Source organism: Eutrema salsugineum, unplaced genomic scaffold (assembly GCF_000478725.1).
Source record: "Eutrema salsugineum unplaced genomic scaffold, Eutsalg1_0 scaffold_9, whole genome shotgun sequence".
In the NCBI taxonomy this organism is placed as follows: domain Eukaryota; kingdom Viridiplantae; phylum Streptophyta; class Magnoliopsida; order Brassicales; family Brassicaceae; genus Eutrema; species Eutrema salsugineum.
The window spans coordinates 3,489,542-3,515,220 of NW_006256342.1; the positions used below are offsets into that span (position 1 = coordinate 3,489,542).

General features: G+C 37.0%; 6 protein-coding genes across 7 annotated transcripts; 4 read left to right on the forward strand and 2 right to left on the reverse strand.

Moving 5' to 3' along the window:
- Window positions 1-234: 234 nt before the first annotated feature.
- LOC18009354 lies at window positions 235-2,105 on the forward strand. The gene is made up of 6 exons (XM_006390589.2): window positions 235-240; window positions 346-424; window positions 597-1,201; window positions 1,295-1,460; window positions 1,559-1,618; window positions 1,718-2,105. The coding sequence occupies exons 1-5, from the start codon at window positions 235-237 to the stop codon at window positions 1,576-1,578; spliced, it is 876 nt and encodes a 291-aa protein (XP_006390651.1). The 3' UTR covers window positions 1,579-1,618; window positions 1,718-2,105.
- Window positions 2,106-2,663: 558 nt separating this feature from the next.
- On the forward strand, window positions 2,664-5,039 carry LOC18009459 (transmembrane protein 87A). Its single transcript, XM_006390590.2, has 4 exons — window positions 2,664-2,928; window positions 3,323-4,337; window positions 4,419-4,555; window positions 4,629-5,039. Exons 1-4 carry the CDS (start codon window positions 2,729-2,731, stop codon window positions 4,810-4,812), a joined length of 1,536 nt encoding a protein of 511 aa, XP_006390652.1. The 5' UTR covers window positions 2,664-2,728; the 3' UTR covers window positions 4,813-5,039.
- Window positions 5,040-5,148: 109 nt separating this feature from the next.
- On the reverse strand, window positions 5,149-7,410 carry LOC18009355 (exocyst complex component EXO70A1). 2 transcript variants are annotated; one of them, XM_024153182.1, is made up of 2 exons: window positions 6,173-7,410; window positions 5,149-6,091 (listed from the first exon to the last, which is right to left on the reverse strand). In XM_024153182.1, exons 1-2 carry the CDS (start codon window positions 7,315-7,317, stop codon window positions 5,440-5,442), a joined length of 1,797 nt encoding a protein of 598 aa, XP_024008950.1. In that variant the 5' UTR covers window positions 7,318-7,410; the 3' UTR covers window positions 5,149-5,439. The 2 variants fall into 2 exon arrangements, with proteins under 2 accessions (XP_024008950.1, XP_006390653.1); XM_006390591.2 differs by having other exon boundaries at window positions 5,149-7,409.
- A 1,858-nt stretch (window positions 7,411-9,268) lies between these two features.
- LOC18009195 (pollen receptor-like kinase 3) lies at window positions 9,269-11,664 on the reverse strand. The gene is made up of 2 exons (XM_006390592.2): window positions 10,599-11,664; window positions 9,269-10,493 (listed from the first exon to the last, which is right to left on the reverse strand). The coding sequence occupies exons 1-2, from the start codon at window positions 11,493-11,495 to the stop codon at window positions 9,450-9,452; spliced, it is 1,941 nt and encodes a 646-aa protein (XP_006390654.1). The 5' UTR covers window positions 11,496-11,664; the 3' UTR covers window positions 9,269-9,449.
- Window positions 11,665-15,426: 3,762 nt separating this feature from the next.
- Window positions 15,427-17,791, forward strand: LOC18009295 (protein TIFY 11B). Its single transcript, XM_006390593.2, has 4 exons — window positions 15,427-15,739; window positions 16,209-16,332; window positions 16,520-16,870; window positions 17,467-17,791. Exons 1-4 carry the CDS (start codon window positions 15,586-15,588, stop codon window positions 17,672-17,674), a joined length of 837 nt encoding a protein of 278 aa, XP_006390655.1. The 5' UTR covers window positions 15,427-15,585; the 3' UTR covers window positions 17,675-17,791.
- Window positions 17,792-18,110: 319 nt separating this feature from the next.
- On the forward strand, window positions 18,111-23,857 carry LOC18009263 (CCAAT/enhancer-binding protein zeta). Its single transcript, XM_006390594.2, has 16 exons — window positions 18,111-18,971; window positions 19,097-19,169; window positions 19,265-19,384; window positions 19,650-19,725; window positions 19,974-20,042; window positions 20,132-20,212; window positions 20,305-20,376; window positions 20,646-20,738; window positions 20,931-21,077; window positions 21,186-21,269; window positions 21,359-21,502; window positions 21,737-21,826; window positions 21,960-22,042; window positions 22,125-22,517; window positions 22,696-22,918; window positions 23,011-23,857. The coding sequence occupies exons 1-16, from the start codon at window positions 18,254-18,256 to the stop codon at window positions 23,674-23,676; spliced, it is 3,132 nt and encodes a 1,043-aa protein (XP_006390656.1). The 5' UTR covers window positions 18,111-18,253; the 3' UTR covers window positions 23,677-23,857.
- Window positions 23,858-25,679: the final 1,822 nt, after the last annotated feature.

The window sequence follows — 25,679 nt, forward strand, 5'->3', positions numbered from 1 at the left end:
AATTTTTCTTCTTCCTTATTTTTCTTTCTTTTGAAGAAGTGAATCTGGACGAAGAACTAATACAGTGAATTTTGGAACTTGAACCATCAAATTCATCAAAAAAATATCAAATTCTTAGTTCTTTAAATTTCTACTTGTATTTAAGCTTCTTGATTCATCAGAAACCCGATTATTTCGTTTCTTTTTTTTTTCTTACATTTTCCTCCTCTTCGTATTCTTTTGGGTCATTAAAACATGAAGGTTCGTTAAATCACTCATATGATCTGGTTCAGCGATAGATTTCAGATAATGTAACATGATTACTCACATTGGGTTTGTTTTTTGTTTTTGTTTTTGTTTGTTTAGTTATTTGGGTGGATGCAGAACAAGCTACATGGGAAACAAGGGAATACTCATAGACCAAGCATATCCTCTGCTCCTTCTCGTAAGTTAAAGACTAAACAAACTAGATTCTATTGTCTGCTTATTCGTTGAAAACAAAAATTTTGATAACCAAAGTTGTTGTCTACTAGGGACATGTAAATTCCAGAATACACTTCCCAACATTTTTCCTTTCCATCGATTGGCTCTCTGATATATTTTTCTTTTGTTTTAAGATCAACCGCGAGAGGAGTTCAGCGATTGGCCTCACGGATTACTAGCGATTGGAACGTTCGGTAGTGTGAACAAAGATCAAACACCACAAAAACTAGATCAAGAAGTGATTCAAGAAGAAGAAACGTCGGCTAACGTGAACGTGGAAGATCATAGAGATCAAGAACTTTCATCTTCTTCCGATGATTTAGAAGATTTCACTCCCGAGGAAGTTGGGAAACTGCAAAAAGAGCTGACGAAGCTCTTGACAAGAAGGAGCAAGAAGAGGAAGTCCGATGTGAATAGAGAACTTGCGAATCTTCCTTTGGATAGATTCTTGAACTGTCCTTCGAGTCTTGAAGTCGATAGACGAATCAGCAACGCGCTTTCTGCTGGTGGGGATTCTGATGAGAAGGAAGAAGACATTGAGCGTACAATCAGTGTTATTTTGGGGAGATGCAAAGCGATTTCGACAGAGAGCAAGAACAAGAAGAAGAAGAGTAAGAGAGATTTGAGTAAAACCTCTGTTTCTTATCTTCTTAAGAAGATGTTTGTCTGTACAGAGGGTTTCGCTCCTGCTCCTAGCCCTAGCTTGAGAGACACGTTTCATGAATCGAGAATGGAGAAGGTACAACTAACTAACACGATTTCGAATACTACTTGAAGTGTTTATTAGTTTTGTTATATGTATATGTAAATATATGGATTGTATAATATGCAGTTGCTGAGAATGATGCTACACAAGAAGACTAACGCTCAAGCTTCCTCGAAGCAAACATCAACGATGCAATACTTGCAAGACAAGCAACAGCTTTCGTTGAAGGATGAGGAAGAAGAAGGACGAAGTAGTAGCGATGGGGGTAAATGGGTCAAAACAGATTCTGATTGTGAGTTTCAGATCTTTTGATTTAATTTCCTTAGAAATTAAACAAGAAAAATACATGAACTAATTCGATTTTCTTCTTTTTCATTTTTTTGTTTGCAGTCATTGTTCTTGAGATCTGATCCACTTTTCTCTTTTTCAAGTTCTTACAAGAAAGTACAGGTAATAATATAACTTGATCAATGAGTCGTAATTTCATTAGATCTTTAGCTTTGCTTCTTTCTAATGCTGAATCTGATATTAGATCTTCTGTTTTTGCAGATAGAGAATCTTCACTGATATCAAAACAAACAAAAAATCATAAAAGAAATGCTCAATCAAGCTTCTTTTTCTTTCTGATGAAAGTTTTTGGGTATCTATCAGCAGATCCCCATAAATTTCCCTTTTTTTGCATGGTTGGGTCCATAATACCAAACATGTTTTGGAAACTAAACATCAGATGTAGTACTTTTCTGAATATTGTTACATACATGTGTGTATATATAAAAAGAGAAAAATATATATACATACATGTATGTAGTTCGTGTATTTTTCAGGTGGATAACCTTAGATTATTTAAAGACACCTTAGTTTATTTAAAGAGTTCCTCTTTTTCTTCACACTCTGTTCTGTCATTTTTCAGTAATTTTACATGCTTTTTCTCTTCTTGTAACACAGACAAGACAACTACGTACTCAGTTAATAATACTTTTCTCTGAGCCTTGTAATTGTTATTACCATTTTGTAATCTCTTTCTAAGGGCAAATACAAGTACTTAAAAAAAGTTTTAGTATACCATAGATAATCCATTCGTTGAACATATAAAATAAACATTAAATTATAAAATTACGACAACAAAAAAATTAAACTATAGTTATTATAGAGTTTGAAGTTATATAGTTACAAAAATATTAAAACGAATCCTGCAGTATATAACATTTTCCACAAACTAATAGTAGACTAGAGACTTCAGTAATTAAACTACTATGATGTATATTTGTAAGCTGGGTAATTTCTCAGGCTTATTTCTCAAAAGTTAAATCGAGTTTTCATGGGCCTAAAAAGGCCCATTTTTGAAAATATAAGCTAACCAGCTATAAACCTCTGGCTGTACGAGAGACTTTACAACTGCAACTTAGAAAACTTCGAACATCTGGAAGAACGATCAAGTAGCAACCTTTAATAGCCGTACGATCGACCCCATTGACACATCTCAGTTTCTCACTGACTTCCTCAGTCATCAAGTCTCTTCTCCTTACTCTTTCTTCAGATCTCTGCGAAAACTCGCTATCAATGTTGCTCCATCTTCTTCCTCTTCTTCTTCTGCTATGCCTGACGTCTTCTTTGGTCCAAGCGTCGGTGCATGAGTACCGAAGCGAGAGATTCATGACCAAAGGCAACGCCTTCGTCTTCCATGGCGGCAGCGAAGGCATCTACTCCTCTTCTCCCTCCGACAATTTCACCTCCGACTCCGATTCCGTTTCCTTTATCCGGTAATTCTAAGGGGTTCTTTAGCTATCTGATTCCATTTCTAAAGTTCAGAGTAATTCCATTAGTTTCCTCTTTTAAATCTACTTAGGATCTGATTTTGAGATCAGAACTCAATTAGAGCAATGTTCGTCGATTGGGTCATTATTAGTTGGAGAATTGTTACCAGACGAGTCTTTAAGGGCTTTAGATCTTAAAGATAAGCAAGCCATTTCTTCTCCATCATCGAGTTGTGCAGCTGACTCAGTTTATTTGTATACATTACCATGTGCCCTGAGTTGAAATTTACGTCGTGTTTGAGTAACGTTTTTAGCTGTTTTCCTGTGAAAGTTTCTAATTTGAAACTCGGTGTTCGTTTGTTTGTGTAAACCTTGATTCCACGGTGAAATGCATTGACAGTTTTGAGAAGATCACATTCCGGAGGCCTGAGGAAGTTTCTAACCGATCCTCATTACCTATCCACGCCGTGGTGTTTGAGGTAGAAGACCGGGAAAACATTGGGGGATCAGCTTATGGTGGGCAAAGAGCTGTGTGTTGCACATCTGATCTGGCGAAACTCGGTGTTTGCTCACACGGAGAGATCATTCATCATCCTTCTGCTAAAGATTTAGGTTGGCCACAAGTGTTTGGTGTTTCGTTGGGTGAGAACGAGTTGTCTGGTACGTTGCCAACAAGATCGATCCAGATCACTAGGACCGGAATGTACAACCTCTACTTCATTCATTGTGATTCTGATCTCAAGGATTTAGTTGTAGAAGGGAAAACCATCTGGAAAAACCCTAGCGGTTACCTACCAGGTAGAATGGCTCCATTGATGTACTTTTACGGGTTCATGTCGCTTGCCTTTGTGCTGCTTGGCATCTTCTGGTTCTCTCAGTGTGCTAGATTCTGGAGAGAGGTGCTTCCCTTGCAGAACTGCTTAACCCTGGTGATAACATTAGGGATGTGTGAGATGGCACTTTGGTATTTCGATTACGCGGAATTCAACGAGACAGGGATCAGACCAACCGTGATCACCATCTGGGCAGTCACGTTCGGTTCTATCAAGCGTACATGTGCTCGTATTATCATCCTGATGGTTTCAATGGGATACGGTGTTGTCAGACCTACGCTCGGGGGATTTACATCAAAGGTTGTAATGCTTGGGGTCACTTTCTTTGTTGCATCTGAAGGGCTTGAACTGATGGAGAATGTTGGTGCTATTAGCGATCTCTCAGGGAAAGCTCGACTGTTTTTCGTTCTTCCTGTTGCGATATTGGATGCTTTCTTCATAATTTGGATATTCAAATCGCTCTCTGCTACGTTCAAGAAGCTTCAGGCGAGAAGGTTGTTGGTTAAGTTGGATATATACAGAAAGTTCACAAATGCTTTGGCTGTAGCCATTTTGGTTTCCGTGGGTTGGATTTGCTACGAGGTAATATAACAAACAACTGTCTTGTTATTCAAAATCTAGAATAAGATCTGTATCTAAAGTTTTTTTTTAACTTTTTGGCAGCTTTATTTCAAGTCGAAGGATGTTTACAACGAACATTGGCAAAACGCTTGGATCATCCCAGCCTTTTGGCAACTTCTCTCTTTCTCGCTCCTAATGGTTATCTGCTTTCTCTGGGCTCCATCTCACAACTCGACTAGGTAAGGCCATATCCAAGAAACACAATTGAAAATGCGATATGAAGCTTGATGTACCGTCATTATCTGCTTATAGGTATGCATTCTCTGGATCTTCTGGTGATTCAAGTGGGGAGTTCGAGAAGGACGATTACACACTAACCCTCATTAAACCATCTCCGATTCCTTCTCATGAAGTCAAGAACCTCCCAGAAACCAGATCTTTACAAGGTGACAAAGAAGAACCAGACAAAGATTTGGAGGAAGACAAAAGGGAGTAAAGTAATGAGACTATAGTCACAAACGATCTTCTTCTACTTAACACTTCTCTCTCTCTTTATCGACACCTCAAATTTTTACTATATGTAGTCTTTTAGGTCACGTGAGTTTAGTTTGTACAATACAAAGGTCAAGAGACCAAAGCAGCCTTTGTCTTCGGTGTTGTAGTGTTAGTTTGTGTGCCATGTTTTTTTTGTCACAATGTAATGTTTAAAATTCATTTCCCTAAGTTGCATTTTTACACTACAACTTGGTTTTTTCCTTGTAACATATGCTTTGGTCTATGAATGACGAGAATAGATCAAACCAAAACCAAAACTAACCATGGCGAATAAGAGTACAAAATGGATATGACATTGACACAATACAGTTTCATCATATATGGACAAATGAACCAAAAAGGTTTAAGCTAGGAATTTGGCAAGTAACCAAACAGGGATATTATAAGTTCATACAACATTACAAACTCATGAATCTGAAAATTTTAAATCAAAGTCGTATCAATCCTTCTTCTTTCTTGCTCGGTTTTTGGCTCATCCGCAAAGAACCCGAATTTTGTGAAAAGAATTCAAAGAATCTGTTTCCGTGAAACTCTAAAAATCAGAAAGAGTAAAAAACTCACATATCTCTCATTCTGATCGTCTTCTCAGATGCTGAGTTGCAGATAACCCCTCGAACAAGTCAAGAACCTCGGTCTCTAGCTCTTCAACGGTGATCTTGATGTAATTCTCCGGGTGTTTCCCGCTCTCTATGTGGCTTCTGAACCGCCCGAGAAACGATCTGTAAGCCGGGCTAAGCTTCTCCAAGATTGAGATTTTCAGCTCTTCTCTTAGCTGAGAATCTGGGACCAACCACTGCGATTGAACCCTATGAACTTCTTCAAACAGAGCATTGAAAGATTTGAACCTCTCTCTCAATGCGCTTCTGGAGACGCCTGATGCAAAGCTTCCTTTTGTGCGTAACCCTTCGTCTCTTAAGCAATACAAGACTTTGACCCAAGCGGCTCTTTGGTAATACGTAGCGGCTTGCCTGAACTTACCCGTTAACTTTCTCAGGTAGAGATCTCCGATCATTTCTCGTAGCTCCGGCGACCCTTTTATCTTCTGGACAATGTAGTGTACGTTGTTCATGACAAAGAGATGCGATAAAGCTGCGTCTCTATAGTACTTGGACTTTCCTTCCAGATTGAATTGCAAGATGAGTATGATCCAGATCAGATGGAGAGCTAATGGACCTTTGTTCTCAAGCTCCGAGAAATCGATTTCCGGTGTGTTTGCATCGCTTCTCGATGGTTTCGACATGATGAGATCGATTAACGTTGGTCTATACTCTGAGATCAAGCTAATGTAGTTCATGACGTACCTCGTCAATGGATGTATCGTTCCTCCGGGAACTGGAACTCTAGAAGGTTCACGGAGGACGGCGTTTTCGAATTCGGATAATATCCCTCTCGCCGCTTCCGCCAATCTCGACAGTATCTCCGCCGCCTGGACCCTAATCGAATCCGAAGATTTCAGATCGAAAACCGATTCGATGTCTGGCAAAAGCTCAATCAGAGCGTCGTGGAGATCGAGGATCTTAAAGAGCTTTTCCGGTGATCTCCGGCTGATACTGATCGCCTCCGCGAAGTTGAACAGCTGGATCGCCGGACCTTTGACTGTTTCCATGAAGCAAGCCTCGTGGATGTTGACGGCTCCGACGCTTTCGAACACATGCTCGCAGAGCAATTTCTCGCTCGCGAACACAACTCTCACACAGATCTTAGCTGCTCGGATCCATCGACGGATCTTCTGCTCAAGCGCCTCCCAGTTTAACCTCTGAACATCTCCGATGCTCAGTTTCTCGATCCCTAGCCGCCGGAAACTCGAATCGACGGCGGACTTGCGCACGCTCCCGTAAACCTGAATACACTCACGGAGATAACCGGCGGAGACCATACGCCGAGCAATCCAGCTCAGATAAACCACCGCATCGATCGGAATCAGCTCGATCTCGCGTATGCTGCTAGTGGATCTACTGTAGCTACCTCGTCCGGTCGGCAACCGAACCGTCCCCGAACTTGAACCGGAGCTAGACCCGGTCCGTTTCAGAAGATCCGTCTCTTCTTCCTCCTGCTGATCATCTTCCTCGTTACAGTTACCATTACTCCCATCTTCATCAACCTCCAGGTGAGCAGAAGAGGAAGACGACATTAGAGAATCAGCGTTGATCGGAGAGCTGTGGCAAACGAGAATATTCCGAAACTCGTCCTCGAGACGAGCCATAGCGATCTGGATTGCCGAGTTTGCTCGGTTTTCAATTTCTCCGCCGGATGATACATACCGTTGGATTTCATCGACGGCGTGGAGGTAAAGCTTCACTTCCTGTGGATCGGTGAATATCATCTTCTCCCTCGCTTCTTCAGAAGCAGTCGCGTCCCACCGCATAATCACCTTCTCCGCCGAGTCGAATCCGGAGACTGAAAAGTCTCCTCCGTCACCGCCGTGACTTTGGTCCTGAGGTTCCATGGTTTCATAAGAAAATACAAACACAGAAGAAACAAACAAAAAGCGTAAAATAGAGAGATTTCCTTTTCTAATGGTAGGGACTGGAAAAAGCAACAGTAGAATTTAGATGCTTTATACTCATGATCATATATGCTTTTTTCATTACTACTAACTTAATAGTACTAGTAATAAAATGGACAAATAAAATCCAGATTATATATAATTGTAGATGCTTTTAACAGCTCTTAACCGCCATGCGAGGCGCCTTTTTCAATTTTATCAGAACACTTCACTTTGATCGATACCACAAATGTAATGCTGTAATTAATTTCTTAATTTGAAAATCATGTCCTTTTGCAAATTAAATTAGTGCAAGTTCTACTGTAATTTTTGTTTTTTAATCTGGTTTCTTTAAATAACCAGAATCATATGAATTAAGTCAACTATTCGACTGCTACAATGGGCCGACATTCACGTGCTTGCACCCGATTTCCCATGCATTATGCCTTTTTAAAAGATTCACGGTGACAAATCAAATTTATTCATAAACTCAGACAACAAAATATATTAAAAACTAAAAGATCCTAATTATTTTTTCCCTGGAATTGCAAACATCATATATTTTTGTGATTTGAAATATTAGCTAATGCTTAGTCTTAGGTGGATATAATTCAGAAAATTGTCCTTTTTAATAAGTTTATAATAATTGGTGAGCCTTATAATTTCTGGATAACTTTAAAATTTTAATCATTTCGTTTCCTTAATTTACCATGGGAAACATTATTAATTATCCTCTGTTAATGATATGGGAAGTCTAGAAACATGAAGTCAATTTAATAGAGAAGAAAATAATGTTGCACGAGTGGTGCTCTGCTGGATTCAGCCAGTGAGAGAATTACTCAAGTCTTTTTTCATATAAATAAATACGAATACGAGTTCAATTCGACGACTTTTTTAAGCAAATGTACTTAAAATATGAATGTGAACAGCTCACTTTGCAAAACATTTATTGGGTAAGCAAATGTCATTAGATGTGTCGATTAATAATTATCACGTATTTTTATTTTATTGTATATACTCCATCCGTTTCACAAAGAATATCATTCTGACATTTTTCATATATATTAAGAAAATTATTAAAAATACAACTTTGTCCCTTATTACTACATTAAATAATTTGTTTTCATTTAATAAACATTAAATTAATAGGATTAAAACTGGAATATTGTTACAAATTTTGCATTGAAAATATAAAACGACACTCTTTGTGAAACAAAAATAAAACTTTAAAACGACACTCTTTATGAAACGGAGGGAATATGATGTTTGAGAAATGCACTAATTTCATATTCATTTATCCCGGTTAGTGTTGCAGAGATTTATTATTAGAGTTACTTTATTGTATATAGTATCGCGTCAAACCTATTAATACATTTTATTACTCCTAAAATGAATATTTAAGATTTTTAAATATAAAATTTTAAAAAATTTCTTTATTTTTCAAAAATAAACATCCATTATTTTTTATCTAAACAATTTAACCAATAATAAAATGATTTATGCACGTATAATTATTTTCTATTTCATATTATTATATTATTGTATTCAGTATAATTATTTTGTTCCAAGAATATGAGTGATTAAAACAAATACAGTGATGGGTCTTTTGTTGTCTGCTAAGTTAGACGTCTATAAATCTTGGCCATAATTAAATCATTTTGTGAGCGAAAGAAAAAACAATAATAATTTCACGATTCGTTTAATCTCCAGCTGGATTTAGCTGTCCTACAATTTCAATATTTTATTTTAATCATTTTTTCGTCACGTACGTATACACAAACACGTGATATAGGCATATTATTGATTCCATTTCACTAATCTAGTAATCTGTGACTTTCGTAGTTTCATTATCGCTAATGGGTTTTTGAGGTGTTTGAATTTGAATACCGAAGTTTATAATAAAAACCGCGAAAACAATCTGATATTAATCTATGCCCAAACATTAAAACTCCCTTTTACAAGTAACCTCAGTTTAATTTTTGAATCATATACAAATCTAAAGAGAAAAAAAAAGCATAATTAAAACAAAAATTGGTGAATCTGGACGAATCTAACGGTTGATATTCATCGAATCCCAGAAGCGACGGTGGAAACTAAGTTTCTATGGTGATGAAGTCGTCGTTAGAATCTTCCATCGTTAATTCGTCGATGACTTCAGTCATACTAGGTCGCTGATCAGGATCTTCTCTTGTGCATCTCACACCGATCCGTAAAACATTCTCAATCTCCTCCGACGACGCTTTATCATCGGCGGCGGCGGCGGCGACGACCACCGGATGGAGCAGATCCATCCAGCCACCTTGTTCCACGGCGGAGCCGATCCACTCCACCAAATTCGTCCCGCCGGCTCTGTTCAGACCGGCATACTGAGACGGGAATTTCCCCGTCAAGATCTCTAAGACCACGACTCCGAAACTGAACACATCGGACTTCGCAGAGACGATTCCGTCGCGTTCCGCTTCGGGAGATTTATACGCGACGAGGGATTGAGATCTAGCGTCGGGATTGATCAGTCTTTGGAGTCCGAATTCGGAGACGAGAGGCTCGCCGTCGTCGGAGAGAAATATATTGCTCGATTTCAAGTTTCCGTGTGGCAAGCTTAGAAACCCTAACTCTTCGTGGAGGTACCACATCCCTCTCGCGATTCCTTGAATGATTTTAAGCCGAGACGGCCAATCTAATTGAAAATCCTCGCCGTGGTCGCCGTGTAATCGGTGAAGCAAACTCAGATTTGGGACGAATTCGAACACCAGTAGTTTCTCGTCTCGCCGGAAATGGTAAGCAAGAGGAGGTAATATGTTCATGTGTCTTAAGCTTCCTAGTTTCTTAATCTCCTTGTCGAATACATCTGTACTCACTTGATTCATCACCGTCACACGCTTCACCACCACCGTAACGCCGCTCGCGATCACCGCCTTGTAAGCAGACCCCACGCCTCCGCTGCTGCTAGGACGGCTACTTCCACCGCCGGGATTTCCGAGAACGTGAGCCGCTGCTTTCATCAAGTCAGACAAAGCAAAAACACCCTTTTCTTTGTTCACCATCACCAAATCCGCCGTTGATTTATTCGTCAACTCGCCGGAGCGACTGGTCTTACTCTGCCTTTCTCCACCAGTTCTTGATCCATCAACAGTTACCTATCAACCACATCAAGAATTAGTGTTTGTGAGTTACAAAAACTCTCTTTTAGCGTTTTTGATAGCAGTGAATTCATATATATAGGCATTGCTCTGTGAATAAACCTGAATCTGGTGGTCGTCGTTGCTGTCTTGTTCAGTGGTACGACGCGTCCGCCTCCTGCGTCTCTTCTTTTTCTTCTTCTTGAAGACTAAGGAGATGATGATAACGATAAAAAGGACTCCTAGTGTACCGAATGCTATATAGTATTTGCTCTTGTTTGCATCTTTCATTGTTCCTTCTATAGAAATTGATGCACTCCGATTTCTTGTGTGCGTGCAGGGAGTCGCTAGTTTCGCACCGCAAAGGCCAGGGTTCCCCGCGAAAATCCTCGCGTCGAATTTGGATAAACCGGGTGGTATTTCTCCGGATAACCGGTTGTTTGAGAGATCGACATCAGCTAAAGTCGATTGGTTAAACTTCGGTATAACACCGATGAACTGGTTGTTTTCGAGGTGTAACTCCATTAGATTTGGCAATGTAGTGGCCAAAGAAAGAGGAATGAGGCCAGAGAACTCGTTGTTGGATAGCCAAGCTTTCTTTAGAGAGACCATGTTTTCGAAATAATCAGAAGGGATGTTACCAGAGAATCGATTGCCTGATAAGTAAATCGATTTCAGAGCGGTTAATCGGTTAAACTCGGGTATATTACCGGAGAATGAGTTGTTCATTATGCTTATGGTGCGTAAATCGGGTAGGTCAGCTAATGGTGTGACGTCGATGTTCCCCGAGAGACCCATCTTTTCGATCTGGAGGCCAAAGACTGTGTTTTTGTTGCAGAGCAATCCAACCCATCTTTGTGTTCCTCCACAAGGCTCTGAATCTGGTGTCCAAGAATCGAGAGACTTGGTGTTGGTTAATGACTCCTTGAATTTCAACAATGCTTCTGATTCGGTTCTCGAATTTGCAGAAAGTGCTGTTAGAGATAGCACGAACGGCCAGATTAGCCAGGCCACGGCCATTTAACTCTTAACCGGAGCTAGGCCGCCGGGGTTTTTTTAGAAACTTGTGTTTTTTTATGTTCTTGTTCAGAGTAGTTTTTTTTGTCGCTGATTCGATTTACTAATTTTCTCTGTTTCTGTCTTGTTTCTCGCTCTGACTCTGTTTCTCTGTCTTGTGTTTTTCTTTGTCATTTGTGATCCATTGGATGAGAGAAACTTAGGAGCTTATGGCGCGAATGTAAGTTGAAAGAGTCAAGATTGAGAAAAGCAAAATCGATTACGAAATAATTGGGAAATGTGTTTTTTTTTGTTGTTTGGCCAATGGCCCAATGCTACTATTTATTAGGATTTTTTATTTGGGATTTATGTTTATCTTCAGTTAGTTTAGAAAAATTCATATGGAAAATTCACAAAGCTTAACATTGTATAAGAGCTTAGTAACCCCCAAATGAATATTAGTGACACACACACAAAATAAAAGAAGGAATTTGGTTCGAGATGGATAAGCCAAACTATTATTCTATGATGTGTGTTAAGATCTCATGTCTGAATTGTGTGAATATACCAACCTGATATAAAAAAAAACAAGTCAATTCATTCATTGCCAAATAACTTTGATTTCGAAGCTCAAACATATGTATCTTTATGTTTATAACGATGGATTTCAGTTTCGAAATTAATAACAAGTAGAAGAAGATTATAATCTCTTAGTAATAACGGTTTTTGTTTATGTGACATCATGTATAATGTTTATATCATCTTCTCATCCTCCTTTTCTATCTTCTTTTATTTGGAAGGAGGATGTAAGAAGAATTCAATGTTAAGGCTTTGAAAAGTACAAATGGGTTAATGGGAATGGAGACGAACAAGAAAGCCGAGGAAGGCAAGGCGACAACGAGGACAAGGATGTTCTATGAGACTATGACCAAATCCATTGTACTGACATTTCTGAATTGTGATTTGTTTTTATTTTTACTGTACAAGAAACATAATCGATGAACCTGTAACTCAATTATAAAGCTATGACACAATCAAATCCAAACCAAAACTATAGCATATTAAACCATGCAATGGATTTGCATCAAATCCTTTATTTATTATTCAATTCCAAAGAAACGTGTACCTCAAAATATATGATCGCATCTTAAAAAAAAAAAATTGACGGACGAAATCAAACTTATAAAGCTTTTACTTCTAAAGCCATTTTCATTATGACATTATTGAACGACTAGCTATATTGCAACTTTTAAGTTATTATTATTTTTTTAAAAAAGTACTATTAAAATCTGTTGACAAAAGAGACAAAAAAAACTGTTAGCATCGTTAGCTAGGCATATGTTATTGTCAAATTACATATGGAGCATGTGAAGAAACTGCAATATTTTGGTATTCACATCAAAAGTATATGTCGGTGTCAAAGAACCCATTATTTGCCTTAGCCACTGTCGTAAAAGACCTATCTACTTCCGTTTCACCCTAAGTTTGAAACGCAAACGGCAAATATCTATTTGGCCGTCACACATTAATGCAAAGGAGTGTTTATACTATCTTTCAAAATTGTGCAAATATGAAAGATACGTCAAAATAAAAATATTTACAAACTCATGATATCGTCGTCATATACAGTATATACATTAAATACAGTAAATGTTTTCTAAATTAAAAAGTTTTCATTCTCTAAATTATTTATCAACCTAATAATGTTCGATATATGAATAGTTCTATAAACTATTAATTTTTAGAGGTTTGAGTTGACTGTAGCATATAAACTCTTTAATTATACAATTTCAGAGTCATTTTTTTCAGATTACCTAAGCTACAACAATTTAGATATAGAGATGATAGTTTCTGTTTGGTAAGCATGATCTGAATTTCATTATGTAATGAGATGTTGTAATATTTTACAAAACATACTAACCAAATGAATATTTCATGGTGGAATATAAAAAAATTGACAGTAAAGTAAAGGATAAAAGTTTTTAAACATGGGTGAAGATTAATCAGCCGGTTTTTTGGTGGTCTTATATATATTGAGATTTATATAATTTTGTGTTCGAACATTGATCAATTTTATATTAGGGGTCCATCTATAAATAACCTGATATGATGATTGTAGTTACGAATTTTCGGAGTTATGAACTTATGATATGGTTGTTTTGGCATCCTTCACCCTTCAGAGATATATGAATATTTTTTGTGCCAAATTAGAGATATATGGATATGAATATCGCTGTTGTCTTGTGTAAGCATATTTAGAAGCAGCAATACATCTATAAATATATATATAGATATGCAAGTTGTTGTTCAACTGTTGAAGATTTGGAAGAGCCATCAAAGTAAGAAGAAATAGTATGTTCTCATCGATAAGATCTTTCAAGTTGCGATAGATAATAATGATTTTTTCCCCTTGGCACCATCGTCTACGACATTTATTATAGAATATTTAAAGAAATTTCAACGCACACCTCATTAAACAAAACGACTAAAATTTAATTTGTCGTAGTAATGTTTCGATTTAAAAAAGAAGAAAATCATAAGGACTACTTGCGAAGTAGAAATTGCTCATATACATTAAAGAAATTTAGATGTTTTTTTTTGACAAAGGTTTTTCAAATTAAAATGCATAAAAGTAATACAAGATATATACGACTCTTGAGGCGTCATATAGTTGGAGAAGTTTAGATGTTTGTAAAATATTTACAGGTTTCCATTATCTCTTTTCACTTTCGAGTTTCGAATTTCGATATATGTGAAGTTTTACCAAAGCTTTCAGTTGTGATAAAAAAACGAAAGTTCATTTGGTTAGCAAACAAATTATTTTGGGAAAAGTTGAATCATCGCTCCTTCGTAACCAAAAAAAAGTAAGGGAAAATGCAAATCATGCATGTATTATGGGTGTACCGTTAAGATTTTGACACGTGTAGACATGCTAAATAATGATAGTCTAAAGAACAATATTTTCACGTGCCCTAAAACTGTGTCGGGGATAAGTATTCGTCAGCTTCTCTAAATATCGATACACAAGTTCCACTGTTAACGGGTCCCACAAAAATTTAATCTCTTTATAAATATCCATCAAGCCGACGTGATGACTTCACTCCGTTAGACCATCGTTTTATTGGAAAACGCCGTCAGTTAGTATGGCCTTTGGGTATCACAGAAGGACAAACTCGTAATTTAACAATCAAACCTTGAAGCCTGAAGATATTGTGTGGGCAGATATTGTTAACGGCTTTCAGTAACGTCGCCGTCAACTCTTTCTACCCATTTTTTCCTTTTTAAAATTTCACGGCATGCGCAAGGAAAACGTGCTGCAAGTTGTGTATCGGAAATTTGTTTGGTTTCGAGCTAACGAATTCATTTATTTATTTTGTAATTTGATAACTCGGTACAAAACAAATGAATTATTTCATAAAATATCATGTTTTTTCCCTCTCAGAGATAATCCATTCCTTAACCCGAGTTTGATGATTTTATTAAAAAAATAAGCCGGAGTTCTTTTATGTTATGTTTTAAAAATAAACCAGAGTTTGATGACATTTCTGCGGTTAAGCTTTTATGTTTATGATGATATATAGAAAATTAATAGCCTAAAAATATGTTAACCAACAAAATAAGAAAAAAAAAAAGATTGCCGAATAAGTGAGTGCATATAGCCGATTAACCGTCGGGATAACAAGAATTTATGAAAAATAAAAACATCATATTATTATACCAATCACCACCACAATGGAAGACTTTAATCATCACAGATCTGATCGCTAAGAAAATTGTGTCAGTAGAGCGATTTTGCATATAGTATATATGTTAGGTGTAAAAATAGACTCGTGACAAAATTTTCTTTATTGCACACGCGTCACTGTCACTACTTCAGAAAGCAAATAAGAAAAAGGAAAAAACATGTTATTTGTTTTCTTATTTATTTATTCGGGAGAGGGTTAAAGCCACAGAAACTTTATTGGCTTGAATGGGTTATTTATAAAACGCACATGAGCAAAAAAAGCTCAAGACAATAAGACATTTTATTTTGCAAGTTGTAATCTTCGATTATACGTGTATAACCCACAGAAAAAACAAGAATCTGGAGCTGTTGTAATCTCATCATCACAGTATGTCTACCGGACAAGCGCCGGAGAAGTCTACTTTTTCCCGGAGATGTAGTTTGCTCAGTCGCTACTTGAAGGAGAAGGGAAGTTTCGGGAATATAGATATTGAGTTGGCTCGAAAATCCGATCTTGTGCTCGCCGGAAAATCCAATATCAGAGGTATTTATTTCTCTTCTTCTCCTAATCTGACGGCCGCCGCCGACAAAGACTCGACTTTTATATCTTCTTATATTTGAATAATCTTTGGTTCCTTGATTATCCAGAATAGCCGTGTATTATTATAAAATTGTGGCCAAAATTGAAAGGAATAAAAAAATCCAATTTTGTTTCTTTGTTGAAATGTAAAAGGTTTTAACATCCTCCCTTAAATCTAATTAAAAAAAAAAAAATCATTAACCAACTTGGGATGATTTGGTGATTGAATAGTTTACACTTTAGGTACTATAGGGTTGAAGAACAAATGTTGGAATCCATTAAATTCGATTTCAGTTAAAGCTATTGTAGCATGTTTTAAATGGAAAAAATTACATGATGTTTCTGTAGATCTGGAAATTAGCTTATTTTATATTGTAGAGAAAACTGCATTTCTTTTTGCTTTTAGTAATGTATTATTTTGTATTGTTTTTAGGTCAACAAAATGCGATAAAGAAGGCAGATGAGTCGGAAACCAGACCCTTCGAGTTTACTCAGAAACTTTCCATTGGTGAAGCCTCTACTTATTCCGGAGGCAAAGCCAGAGGTGACGATCTCAGGTATCGTAGACAAATACTTCATATGTGCTTGGTTTTCAAGGTTATTATTTTAGATATATGAGACATCTAGTGTTAAATTAATAAGTTCAAAATTTGCATTTTGTGGCGATTGAATTAGAGAAAGGTTGGTTTGATGTGTGGACTGTGGAGTCTGAACAATGCACAAATGGGTTTGATTTGGTTTCAGTATTGTACAAGCAAGCATAGTACCGGAGCCTAAAAATTCCCAGCTGACCATATTCTTTGGAGGAAAAGTAATGGTTTACGACGAGTTTCCTGAAGACAAAGCCAAGGAGATAATGGAAGCAGCGAAAGAAGCGAGTTTAGTTGCTGTTGATTCAAAGAAAACTCAGAGTCACATGGATCTCGACATGAACACCACCAGCAACAAAAGCAGCGTGGAGATACCTGATCTGAACGAGCCAACGAGTTCTGATAACAACGATGATCATGATCAGACAAAACATCAACATCAAGTCGTGGAACGCATTGCAAGAAGAGCCTCTCTTCATCGGTTCTTTGCTAAACGAAAAGACAGGTGAACCAAAACTGGAAGCTGTTTTTTTATTTACCTAGGATTTGTCAGAAAGCATATACTGAGAATTAGCTGGTTACACTCTTTTGAAGCTGCGTCTCGGAAATATTTTCATAGACTATATATAGGACCAAAATTTACTTAGGAAATTATAATTGATAGCTAATATAAGCTAAATACAATTAGCTCAACTTATTCGAAGAGTGATGTTTCAATGCTCGAGTAGGATCTAGTATCATGTTTAGTGAAAAACTATTTACCGTTATGGATTAGGAAAGTTTTTTTCTTTTTTGGTAAAAATGTAAATGGATTAGGAAAGTTATTAGTAAAAAACTAAAACGTTTGTTTTTTTTTTGCTTAACTAAGGGTTTTTGTGTGTGTGTGTGTGTGAAAATTTAACAACCCACGTTTTTCTGCTTTGCTTAAAACCAAACCTAACTATTCTAACTACTTGTAGTATATGACCAGTAAAAAGATCATGTTGTATATTGTTACAAAACATTCGGCGTTCTAGTTTGTTGTATTTTGGTTTGGATGCTTCCATATACTACAAGAACTATATAATTTACCAGTTTAAGTATATAATGTTTGAATTTCAGGGCTGTGGCTAGAGCTCCATATCAAGTGAACCAAAACGGTGGTCATCTTCCTCCCAAGCCACAAATGGTTGATCCATCGGTAGAGCCAGGACGATCCTCGCGACAGCCTGTGACTCTTCCCAAACAGAAGAGACATAACGATAGTATGTTAATTGAAGAGGACGAAGAAGGAGGACGGTGTTCGAAAGATCTCGAACTCAAACTTTAGGATATATAAACAAATTTCATGAGTTCACATTTATTTAGGATTTGATGTCACAGATTTATGATTTTATACATTCTTCAATATATTTTTCTTCTCTTTCTAAAGGTATATTATTCCATACTTTTGGCTTATCTTTAAGCGATTCTTAGTGTATTAGTTTACGTAGTTCATACTTCTACTTCTATACATGTATTGATTTAGATTCATGAACCTGTCATTTTCTTTTGTGTCGGAAGATTATTGTCACTCTAATCCTATGGATTTACAAACGATTGGGCTGGGCCGTCTCAGGAGCCCAACTAACCAAACCGGCTTATGATAGTCCAAAATCCAAAATTGTTAAGCGCAGCCTCTGTTTTATCTTATCTCATAAAATACAAAATTACCCTTATGCCCATACTCTCTTGGTCTGCTCTCTCGTTGCCGTTTCCTAAAACCCTAGCAAAGCTTTTGTAGAACCTCCCGTATTGAAGTTTTTCTTTCTTTCTTCCTCAAGTGTCTGATCTCAAAAGCACATACATTGATTAAACCTGTGCATATGCTTTGAAACAACACAAAAAAAAGTCGGAATCACAGCCATCGATGGACTTGGATAGTCTCAAAGCCGAGGTCGCATCATTCTCTTCCTCTATCGGCTTGGCTTCCTCTCTGCCTTCTTCGGGTTTCAACGACACTGATTTCCGGAAACCCGGAAAATCCCAGACCCAGAAACGGAAAAAGCCTAAGAAGGACGGCTCTGATCAGAAGAAGAACCAGAACGAGGTTACTCAGGGAGACGCAAGGAAGCCGAAATCGAACATTGGAGATAAAGCTGGCAAGCATTTGGGTGCGAGGAAGCAGACCCCTAAAGATACGGCGGCGAAACAAACCGTGAATCCGAAGCCAAAGCCTGATTTTTTATCGATTGACGATGAGAACACCGGCTTTAAGGCGAAACGTTTCGACAAGTTCAAGACTTTGCCTAAGCTACCATTGGTGAAAGCGAGTTTATTGAGCTCGGAGTGGTATAATGATGCACAGGAGCTGGAGGAGAAGGTCTTTAGTGGAGGAGATCACCGGAAAGTGGCGGTGACGAACAAGGAGGATTTGATGGGTGTGGTGGAGAAGAAGAGGGAGCTTGGAGAGAGATTGATGTGGCAATACGCAGAGGACTTTGTAACATCGAAAGGGAAGAGCGGTGACATGAAGATGGTGATTTCTGCACAAAAGTCAGGGACAGTAACTGATAAAATCACTGCCTTTGAGATCATGGTCGGAGAGAACCCCATTGCAAATATGAGGTCTCTTGATGCCTTATTGGGTATGTTTCTGGTTATCTTCATAATTTAATTGCGAATCGAGTGCCTATCTAGTTGAATCCTCTGAAGCATTTCTTTGATGCTTTACTCAACCACTTGTTGACTTGTTGGAGCTGTTTCATTGCAGGAATGGTGACCTCAAAGGTTGGAAAGCGATTTGCATTTAGGGGTCTTAAGGCTCTATCAGAAATTTTGATCAGGCACATTGTTCTTACTCTCTCGTTGAGCTATAAATTTATGTGTATGCGTCCATAATCATATCCGGTCTTGTCTCACTAACTGAGCTTTCTTCCAGGCTGTTACCTGATCGCAAGCTAAAGACACTTTTGCAGCGACCCTTAAACAGCATTCCGGAAAATAAGGATGGTTACTCGCTATTGCTATTTTGGTACTGGGAGGAATGCTTGAAACAGAGGTAAAAAATAATCTTATCACTTTGCTTTCAGTTGTCCGTTCCCAATTACATTGCTTGTTAAGTTTCTTTATGGCCTCACTAGACAAATGAAAAAAATATAGAACTTTTGCCTTGTTACTACCAGAGAGAATATACTCTCCAAAAGCTTTCGAAATGTATTCTGCTTAAATCATGCCACGAGGGATGTGTCGAAGATCTGTATCTTTTATCGATTATTGTTCTGGATCGATGGTTCACTGAACAGCTTACTATGCTGACTTTGTAGGTATGAGCGCTTTGTCACCGCTCTTGATGAATCATCTAAGGATATGCTCCCAGAGCTAAAAGACAGGGCTTTAAAGGTATAGCTTATGACCACACTCCACCCCATAGCCTCTTTACTAGCACTGGTCTCCAGGTTTTTATTCTTGATGAGTTATCATATTAGACATTTGGATGTATCATTGTAAACTGTTCTCTGGATGATGCATGATCTCACGGTAGAGGTCTGGTTTTTCAGTAGATACGATTGGTTTTTTTCTTAGTAACATGATCAGGATCTTTAGTTCTTTACTATTGTTATTGATTATTATTTTTATTTTGGTTTCAGACTATATATTTCATGTTGACAAGCAAATCAGAACAAGAGCGGAAATTGTTGGTGTCATTGGTGAACAAGGTATTGTCAAATGTTCATTGAATTATCTGTATGTAATCAGATTTATCAACTGTAATCACTATAATTGTTCAATGTATTACTTTACACAGTTGGGGGATCCTCAAAACAAGAGTGCATCTAATGCTGATTTTCACCTGACGAATCTTTTGGCTGATCATCCTAATATGAAGGTACGGCTATTCAACCAGTTTTGGGATTCGTTCATTATTTCGTTGTTTGGTGGGTTCTTCTCTTTGGCTTAAGCGTATAATTATTTTTGCAGGCTGTGGTGATTGATGAAGTTGACTCCTTTCTCTTTCGTCCTCATCTTGGGTTACGTGCAAAGTATCACGCCGTATGTCCTTTTATTTACTGTTCATATTCTCAAACAGATTTCTTTTTCTTTTTATTATTGTTCTACTCTTTTTAGGTTCACGATAACCACGTTTCTTTATTTTCTTGCGCATCTTTAAACTGATTCATCTGATATTGTTATCGTTTTGGCTTCTTTTGACTGGAATGGGAAATTATTTTATTGAGACTCGACAGAAGAAGAGAAGTATAAAATTTATCAATGCTTAGCTTTTCTGAAACCATGCTTATTAACCCTTGTCAATTTCACAGGTTAACTTTCTGAGTCAGATTCGATTGAGCCACAAAGGAGATGATCCAAAGGTTGCAAAACGCCTAATTGATGTATATTTTGCTCTCTTTAAGGTATATCACTGGCATCCAAACTCTAGATAGTAGATATATATGAGAAATCAAACATTTTTTTAACTATTTCTCAAAGTTTTTCCCCGCCATCTCCACCTTCCTTTCATGAGCTCCGAGACTTCTACCTCCCCTTAATGTTTGGTTTGGAGTGTCATTAGTCTGAGACACATGATTGTGTTTCCATTCTTGTAGGTTTTAACCACAGAAGCAAATAGGAAACCAGGCGCAGATGGCAAAGTGGCTGATAAGAAAAATGCCAAACCAAATGACACGAAACAAGAGGAGTCCTCTGATTCACCTGTTGAATTGGATTCCAGAATTTTATCAGCTCTACTGACGGTTAGTCCGGATGTGTTTTCTTTTTGAAAAATATATGATGTTCTCATGTAATTATATAGCATTGAGATTTTACTGATCAACTTAAGCTTTATTACTCCGTTATTTCAGGGAGTTAACAGAGCGTTTCCATATGTTTCCACTGACGAGGCCGATGATATAATTGAATCCCAGACGCCGGTGCTTTTTAAACTGGTAACTCCTAAAGCTTCATCATATAAGTTAAGTTTCATTAGTTGCAACCAGAAACTATGAATAAAAAATGACTTCTTAAATGTATGCAGGTACACTCGAAGAATTTCAATGTGGGAGTTCAATCACTGATGCTTCTTGACAAGATCTCATCTAAGAATAAGATTGTCAGTGACAGATTTTACCGTGCATTGTACTCAAAACTTCTACTTCCCTCCGCAATGAATTCTTCCAAGGCAAGCCAAATTTTAAAGCTTCTGTTTTCCTACTTTTCCATCGCGTCTATTTATTCTCATAATTAGGTAGAGCCCGTAATTGGTTTCAGAATGTTCTCATACGTACAATTCACACATTTCTAATCTTGCAAAAGCTACTTTATCTTATGATCAAAACATTAAGGTGACTCGACTGGTATGTCAGATTCTACGTTCCATTCCCCTGTTTAATAATCTGCCATTCCTAATTTTCAGGCTGAAATGTTTATTGGGCTTCTTCTCAGAGCCATGAAAAACGATATAAATGTGAAGCGTGTGGCTGCCTTCTCCAAAAGAGTCTTGCAGGTTGGTAACATGAATACATGATTCATCAACCCCACCTTTGGTCGCTCTAGTTTCATTCATAGTGATGGCAATAGCACACTGTATAGGAAATTTGTCTATTATCTCTAAAGTTCATTCTTGAATACTTGCGTAGGTTGCACTTCAGCAGCCACCACAGTACGCCTGTGGGTGCCTTTTCCTTCTGTCTGAGGTGCTAAAAGCAAGACCGCCTCTATGGTAAGCTTTTTTCGCTCTGTTGATCATATTTATCCATGGATATTTTCCGCTTATTCAATGGGTCCTTCTAATAACCATGCAGGAAGATGGTGGTCCTGAGGGAATCAGTTGAGGAAGAAGAAGATGTAGAACATTTTGAGGATGTGAAAGAGGAAGACGATATTGATCCCAATAAAGAAGCAGAGAAAGAAGGGAATGATGTTGAAGTTGATCATGACGGTGACGGTGGCAAACTCACAAGTAGAGATGATGATGCTTCTTCGGATGACGAAGAGGCCTTGGCGGTCAGGCAATCTGATGAAGAAGATGATTATGCTTCTGATGATGAGGAGGAGCTATTCATTAAAGAAACGCCCCATGAGCTTGAAGAAACCATGGAGGTTTCTAATGATAGCGAAAGAAGAAACCAACCGCCATTAAAATCAAGTTGCCTTCCTGGAGGATACGATCCTCGCCATAGAGAACCTTCTTACTGGTTAGTTTATCTTACCTTTCATCAAAGCTAAAACTAAACTGTTTTTGTCCCAATTAAATCTCAGAAGCTAGGTTTGGAGTATCGATAATTACATACTCACATCTAAATAGTTGAGCACTTTCTTGATATTATTATAGCCTTTTTGGTTGAAACTGAATCATTGATCTCAAATTAACAGTAACGGAGACCGTGTGAGCTGGTGGGAGTTGGTGGTTCTTTCTTCACACGCCCACCCCTCAGTTGCTACAATGGCTGGAACCCTTCTCTCAGGAACTACTATAGTTTACAACGGAAACCCATTGAACGATTTATCTCTAAGTGCTTTCTTGGATAAATTCATGGAGAAGAAACCAAAGCAAAACACCTGGCATGGTGGCTCTCAGATCGAACCTTCCAAGAAGGTAAAAAAAAGTTCAAGCTTCAACAACCAAAAGTTGAAATCATTTTGTTATCTACTTTCACCTGTAACGGTTTTCTTCTTTTTCATGTGCAGCTTGACATGTCAAACCATATGATTGGATCTGAGATTCTTTCGTTAGCAGAAGAAGATGTGTCTCCTGAAGATCTAGTCTTCCACAAGTTCTATGTGAACAAAATGAACAGTACAAAGCCATCAAAGAAAAAGAAGAAGAAAAAGAAGCTACCTGAAGAAGAAGCTGCTGAAGAACTTTACGATGTGAATGATGGTGATGGTGGCGGAAACTACGATAGTGATGTTGAATTCGAGGCTGGTGATGAGAGTGACAATGAGGAGATTGAGAATATGTTGGATGATGTTGATGATGATGCTGTGGAAGAAGAGGGTGGTGAATATGATTATGATGATCTGGATAGAGTAGCCGGCGATGATGATGAAGAGCTTGCGGCTGATGTGAGTGATGCAGAAATGGACACAGACATGGACATGCTTGATGGTGAAGATGTTGATGACGATGTTGATGAAGATGTTGAGAATGATGGTGATGATGATAGTGATGGTGATGATGATGGTGGTAAGAAGAAAAAGCAAGAAAAAAGAAAACGGAAATCTCCATTTGCGAGTCTTGAAGAGTACGAGCACTTGATAGACCGAGACGAGAAGGATGATTCAAAGTCTAAGAAAAAAGTAACCTCAGAGCCCAAAAAGAAGAAAAAGAAGAAGACCAAAGCATCAGAGTAAAATTCGTTGCTTGCTATGCAAGGCCCTTTTGTTGTTGATTATTATTATACCGAAATGCTGGAGATAATTACTCCAATTTTGTGACATTTATTTTTTTTTTGTTTCTTCTACTTTATATTTTGAGTATCTTTGGAAAAAACATTGTACGATTATGTTTTAATTTAATCACTTAAGACCATTTCTCAAAATTAACTAACCTTAACAATAAATGTTTCATCAGTTTTGAGTACTAGTTCTTTTCGTTACATTTACTGGTTCTGATAATTTATCCTTATTATAGTGATGGCATTATGACAGGCGTGCGAGTCCAAGTTGATATAGTGGTAATACTAATTGGTTAGTGAGTTATATCGTCTTAGATCTTCAATTGAGTGGTATGATTAAGACATGCTTAGTTCATATGTAACCATTAAATCCTACTTTACCGGGGAAGAAAGCGAACCTTACAATCTATTTCAATGCTTAAAATAACATTTCCAAACCCATAAATGTAGTAGGTCAAATCAATATACACCAGTACTAGACATCTCAATTTAAAATGAATATTCATAGATCGACAAATATTAAACTAAAAATGTATCATGACTAATTATAGACACACTTCTTTAAGAAAACAATAACTTATAATTTATGACGATGTAAGAAATGCATGAAATATGGATAATTATAATTAGACGAAGCCGAAAAAACTTAAAGTAGATTAGTTGCACAATTGCCGCGCACTTACATGAACAACCATCCCAACTGGCTTGTCTATACTTTATGTTCGATCTTAGTTTAAAATTAAAGTATAACCTAAGAAGTTCTCTTAATTAAATAAATTATATATAAGTATAAAGAAATAATTTTCTAACTTTTTTATGGTAATATATTTCAATCTGAAGACAAATTAAAATAGAAAGATAATGCTAAAAGTATTATACCTTCGAATACTGAGTATAACTCGATTTAAGCAAATCATTACAATGATTACAAATCGGAAGTAATTAGTATTCCAAAATTCAGTCTGCTTGTCTCTATCATGTAATGCATGTGTTATTATATATGCATAAGCATATACAGTATGTGCTATGCATATACGTGCGTGTGTCATAAAAAAAAAGAGAGGTGCTGGTGTCATTTTCCTTTTTTAATCTTCAGTTAATTCACTTTTTAAACAAAACAAAAATCCCTACTACTTAAAAAAAAAGAGAAACAATCACCCTTGATCAAAATTGTTAGGTCTTTTTTATGTCTACATAAGTATATGACATTGGACAGTTATCTAATGTCTAATGATGAGTCAGTACTATCTTACTATTTGATTAATTTTGCCATAAATAATAAAATAAGTATATGTTCGACCATTTAAAAAAGAAGTATTTAAAATTCCTTAAATGATTAGCTTACCATCCACAACTTTTTTGTTCGATAAAGACAGACGGTAAGGTACTAAGGTCTTCTCCACCTAATTTCTCGGGAAATACCAAACTAACTAACTTTAAGAATTTCTCAGCATATTTGATAAATATTGCTCTCTATAACTATATCTATGAATAAAAAATGCATTTGCACTGAATAAGAGGACTGTATTTTGTTAAAAGAACAAAATTTGCCTTGTGATATGATTGGTGGTTGCATCCGTCATAAAAAATAATATTCTGAAAAACCTATTTTGCTTACAATATATGATTTTACGATTTTTCATTAGTTTATGGTTGTTTTGAATATTTATATATAATACAAGTTATTTCAAATGATTCTAGAATAACAAATTTAGTCGACAGATGAAGACCATATTTGTCATTTTGGTATATATGAACGACAAACAATTAGCATTATCAGGTAATATTCAACAAAATTGTGGACAAGATGTAATCGTTATCTTAAAAACATCACTCTTTGTCCGATCATTAGACAACAACACGCAATAAGAGGTTGCCTACACATCTACACACACCCACAAACACGTATACGTATATATCTTCAACCTTATTATAAATCAGTTTCTTTATTATATTGTA

Coding starts and splice junctions, on each gene's coding strand:
- LOC18009354 (XM_006390589.2), top strand. Junction 425..596: donor CATATCCTCTGCTCCTTCTC/GTAAGTTAAAGA, acceptor TTTTGTTTTAAG/ATCAACCGCGAGAGGAGTTC. Junction 1,461..1,558: donor GGTCAAAACAGATTCTGATT/GTGAGTTTCAGA, acceptor TTTTGTTTGCAG/TCATTGTTCTTGAGATCTGA.
- LOC18009459 (XM_006390590.2), top strand. CDS start 2,729: ATGTTGCTCCATCTTCTTCCTCTTCTTCTTCTGCTATGCCTGACGTCT. Junction 4,338..4,418: donor TGGGTTGGATTTGCTACGAG/GTAATATAACAA, acceptor ACTTTTTGGCAG/CTTTATTTCAAGTCGAAGGA. Junction 4,556..4,628: donor CCATCTCACAACTCGACTAG/GTAAGGCCATAT, acceptor ATCTGCTTATAG/GTATGCATTCTCTGGATCTT.
- LOC18009355 (XM_006390591.2), bottom strand. CDS start 7,317: ATGGAACCTCAGGACCAAAGTCACGGCGGTGACGGAGGAGACTTTTCA.
- LOC18009195 (XM_006390592.2), bottom strand. CDS start 11,495: ATGGCCGTGGCCTGGCTAATCTGGCCGTTCGTGCTATCTCTAACAGCA. Junction 10,494..10,598: donor ACGACGACCACCAGATTCAG/GTTTATTCACAG, acceptor TGTGGTTGATAG/GTAACTGTTGATGGATCAAG.
- LOC18009295 (XM_006390593.2), top strand. CDS start 15,586: ATGTCTACCGGACAAGCGCCGGAGAAGTCTACTTTTTCCCGGAGATGT. Junction 15,740..16,208: donor CGGAAAATCCAATATCAGAG/GTATTTATTTCT, acceptor TATTGTTTTTAG/GTCAACAAAATGCGATAAAG. Junction 16,871..17,466: donor TTTGCTAAACGAAAAGACAG/GTGAACCAAAAC, acceptor TTTGAATTTCAG/GGCTGTGGCTAGAGCTCCAT.
- LOC18009263 (XM_006390594.2), top strand. CDS start 18,254: ATGGACTTGGATAGTCTCAAAGCCGAGGTCGCATCATTCTCTTCCTCT. Junction 19,170..19,264: donor CTATCAGAAATTTTGATCAG/GCACATTGTTCT, acceptor GCTTTCTTCCAG/GCTGTTACCTGATCGCAAGC. Junction 19,385..19,649: donor GAGGAATGCTTGAAACAGAG/GTAAAAAATAAT, acceptor CTGACTTTGTAG/GTATGAGCGCTTTGTCACCG.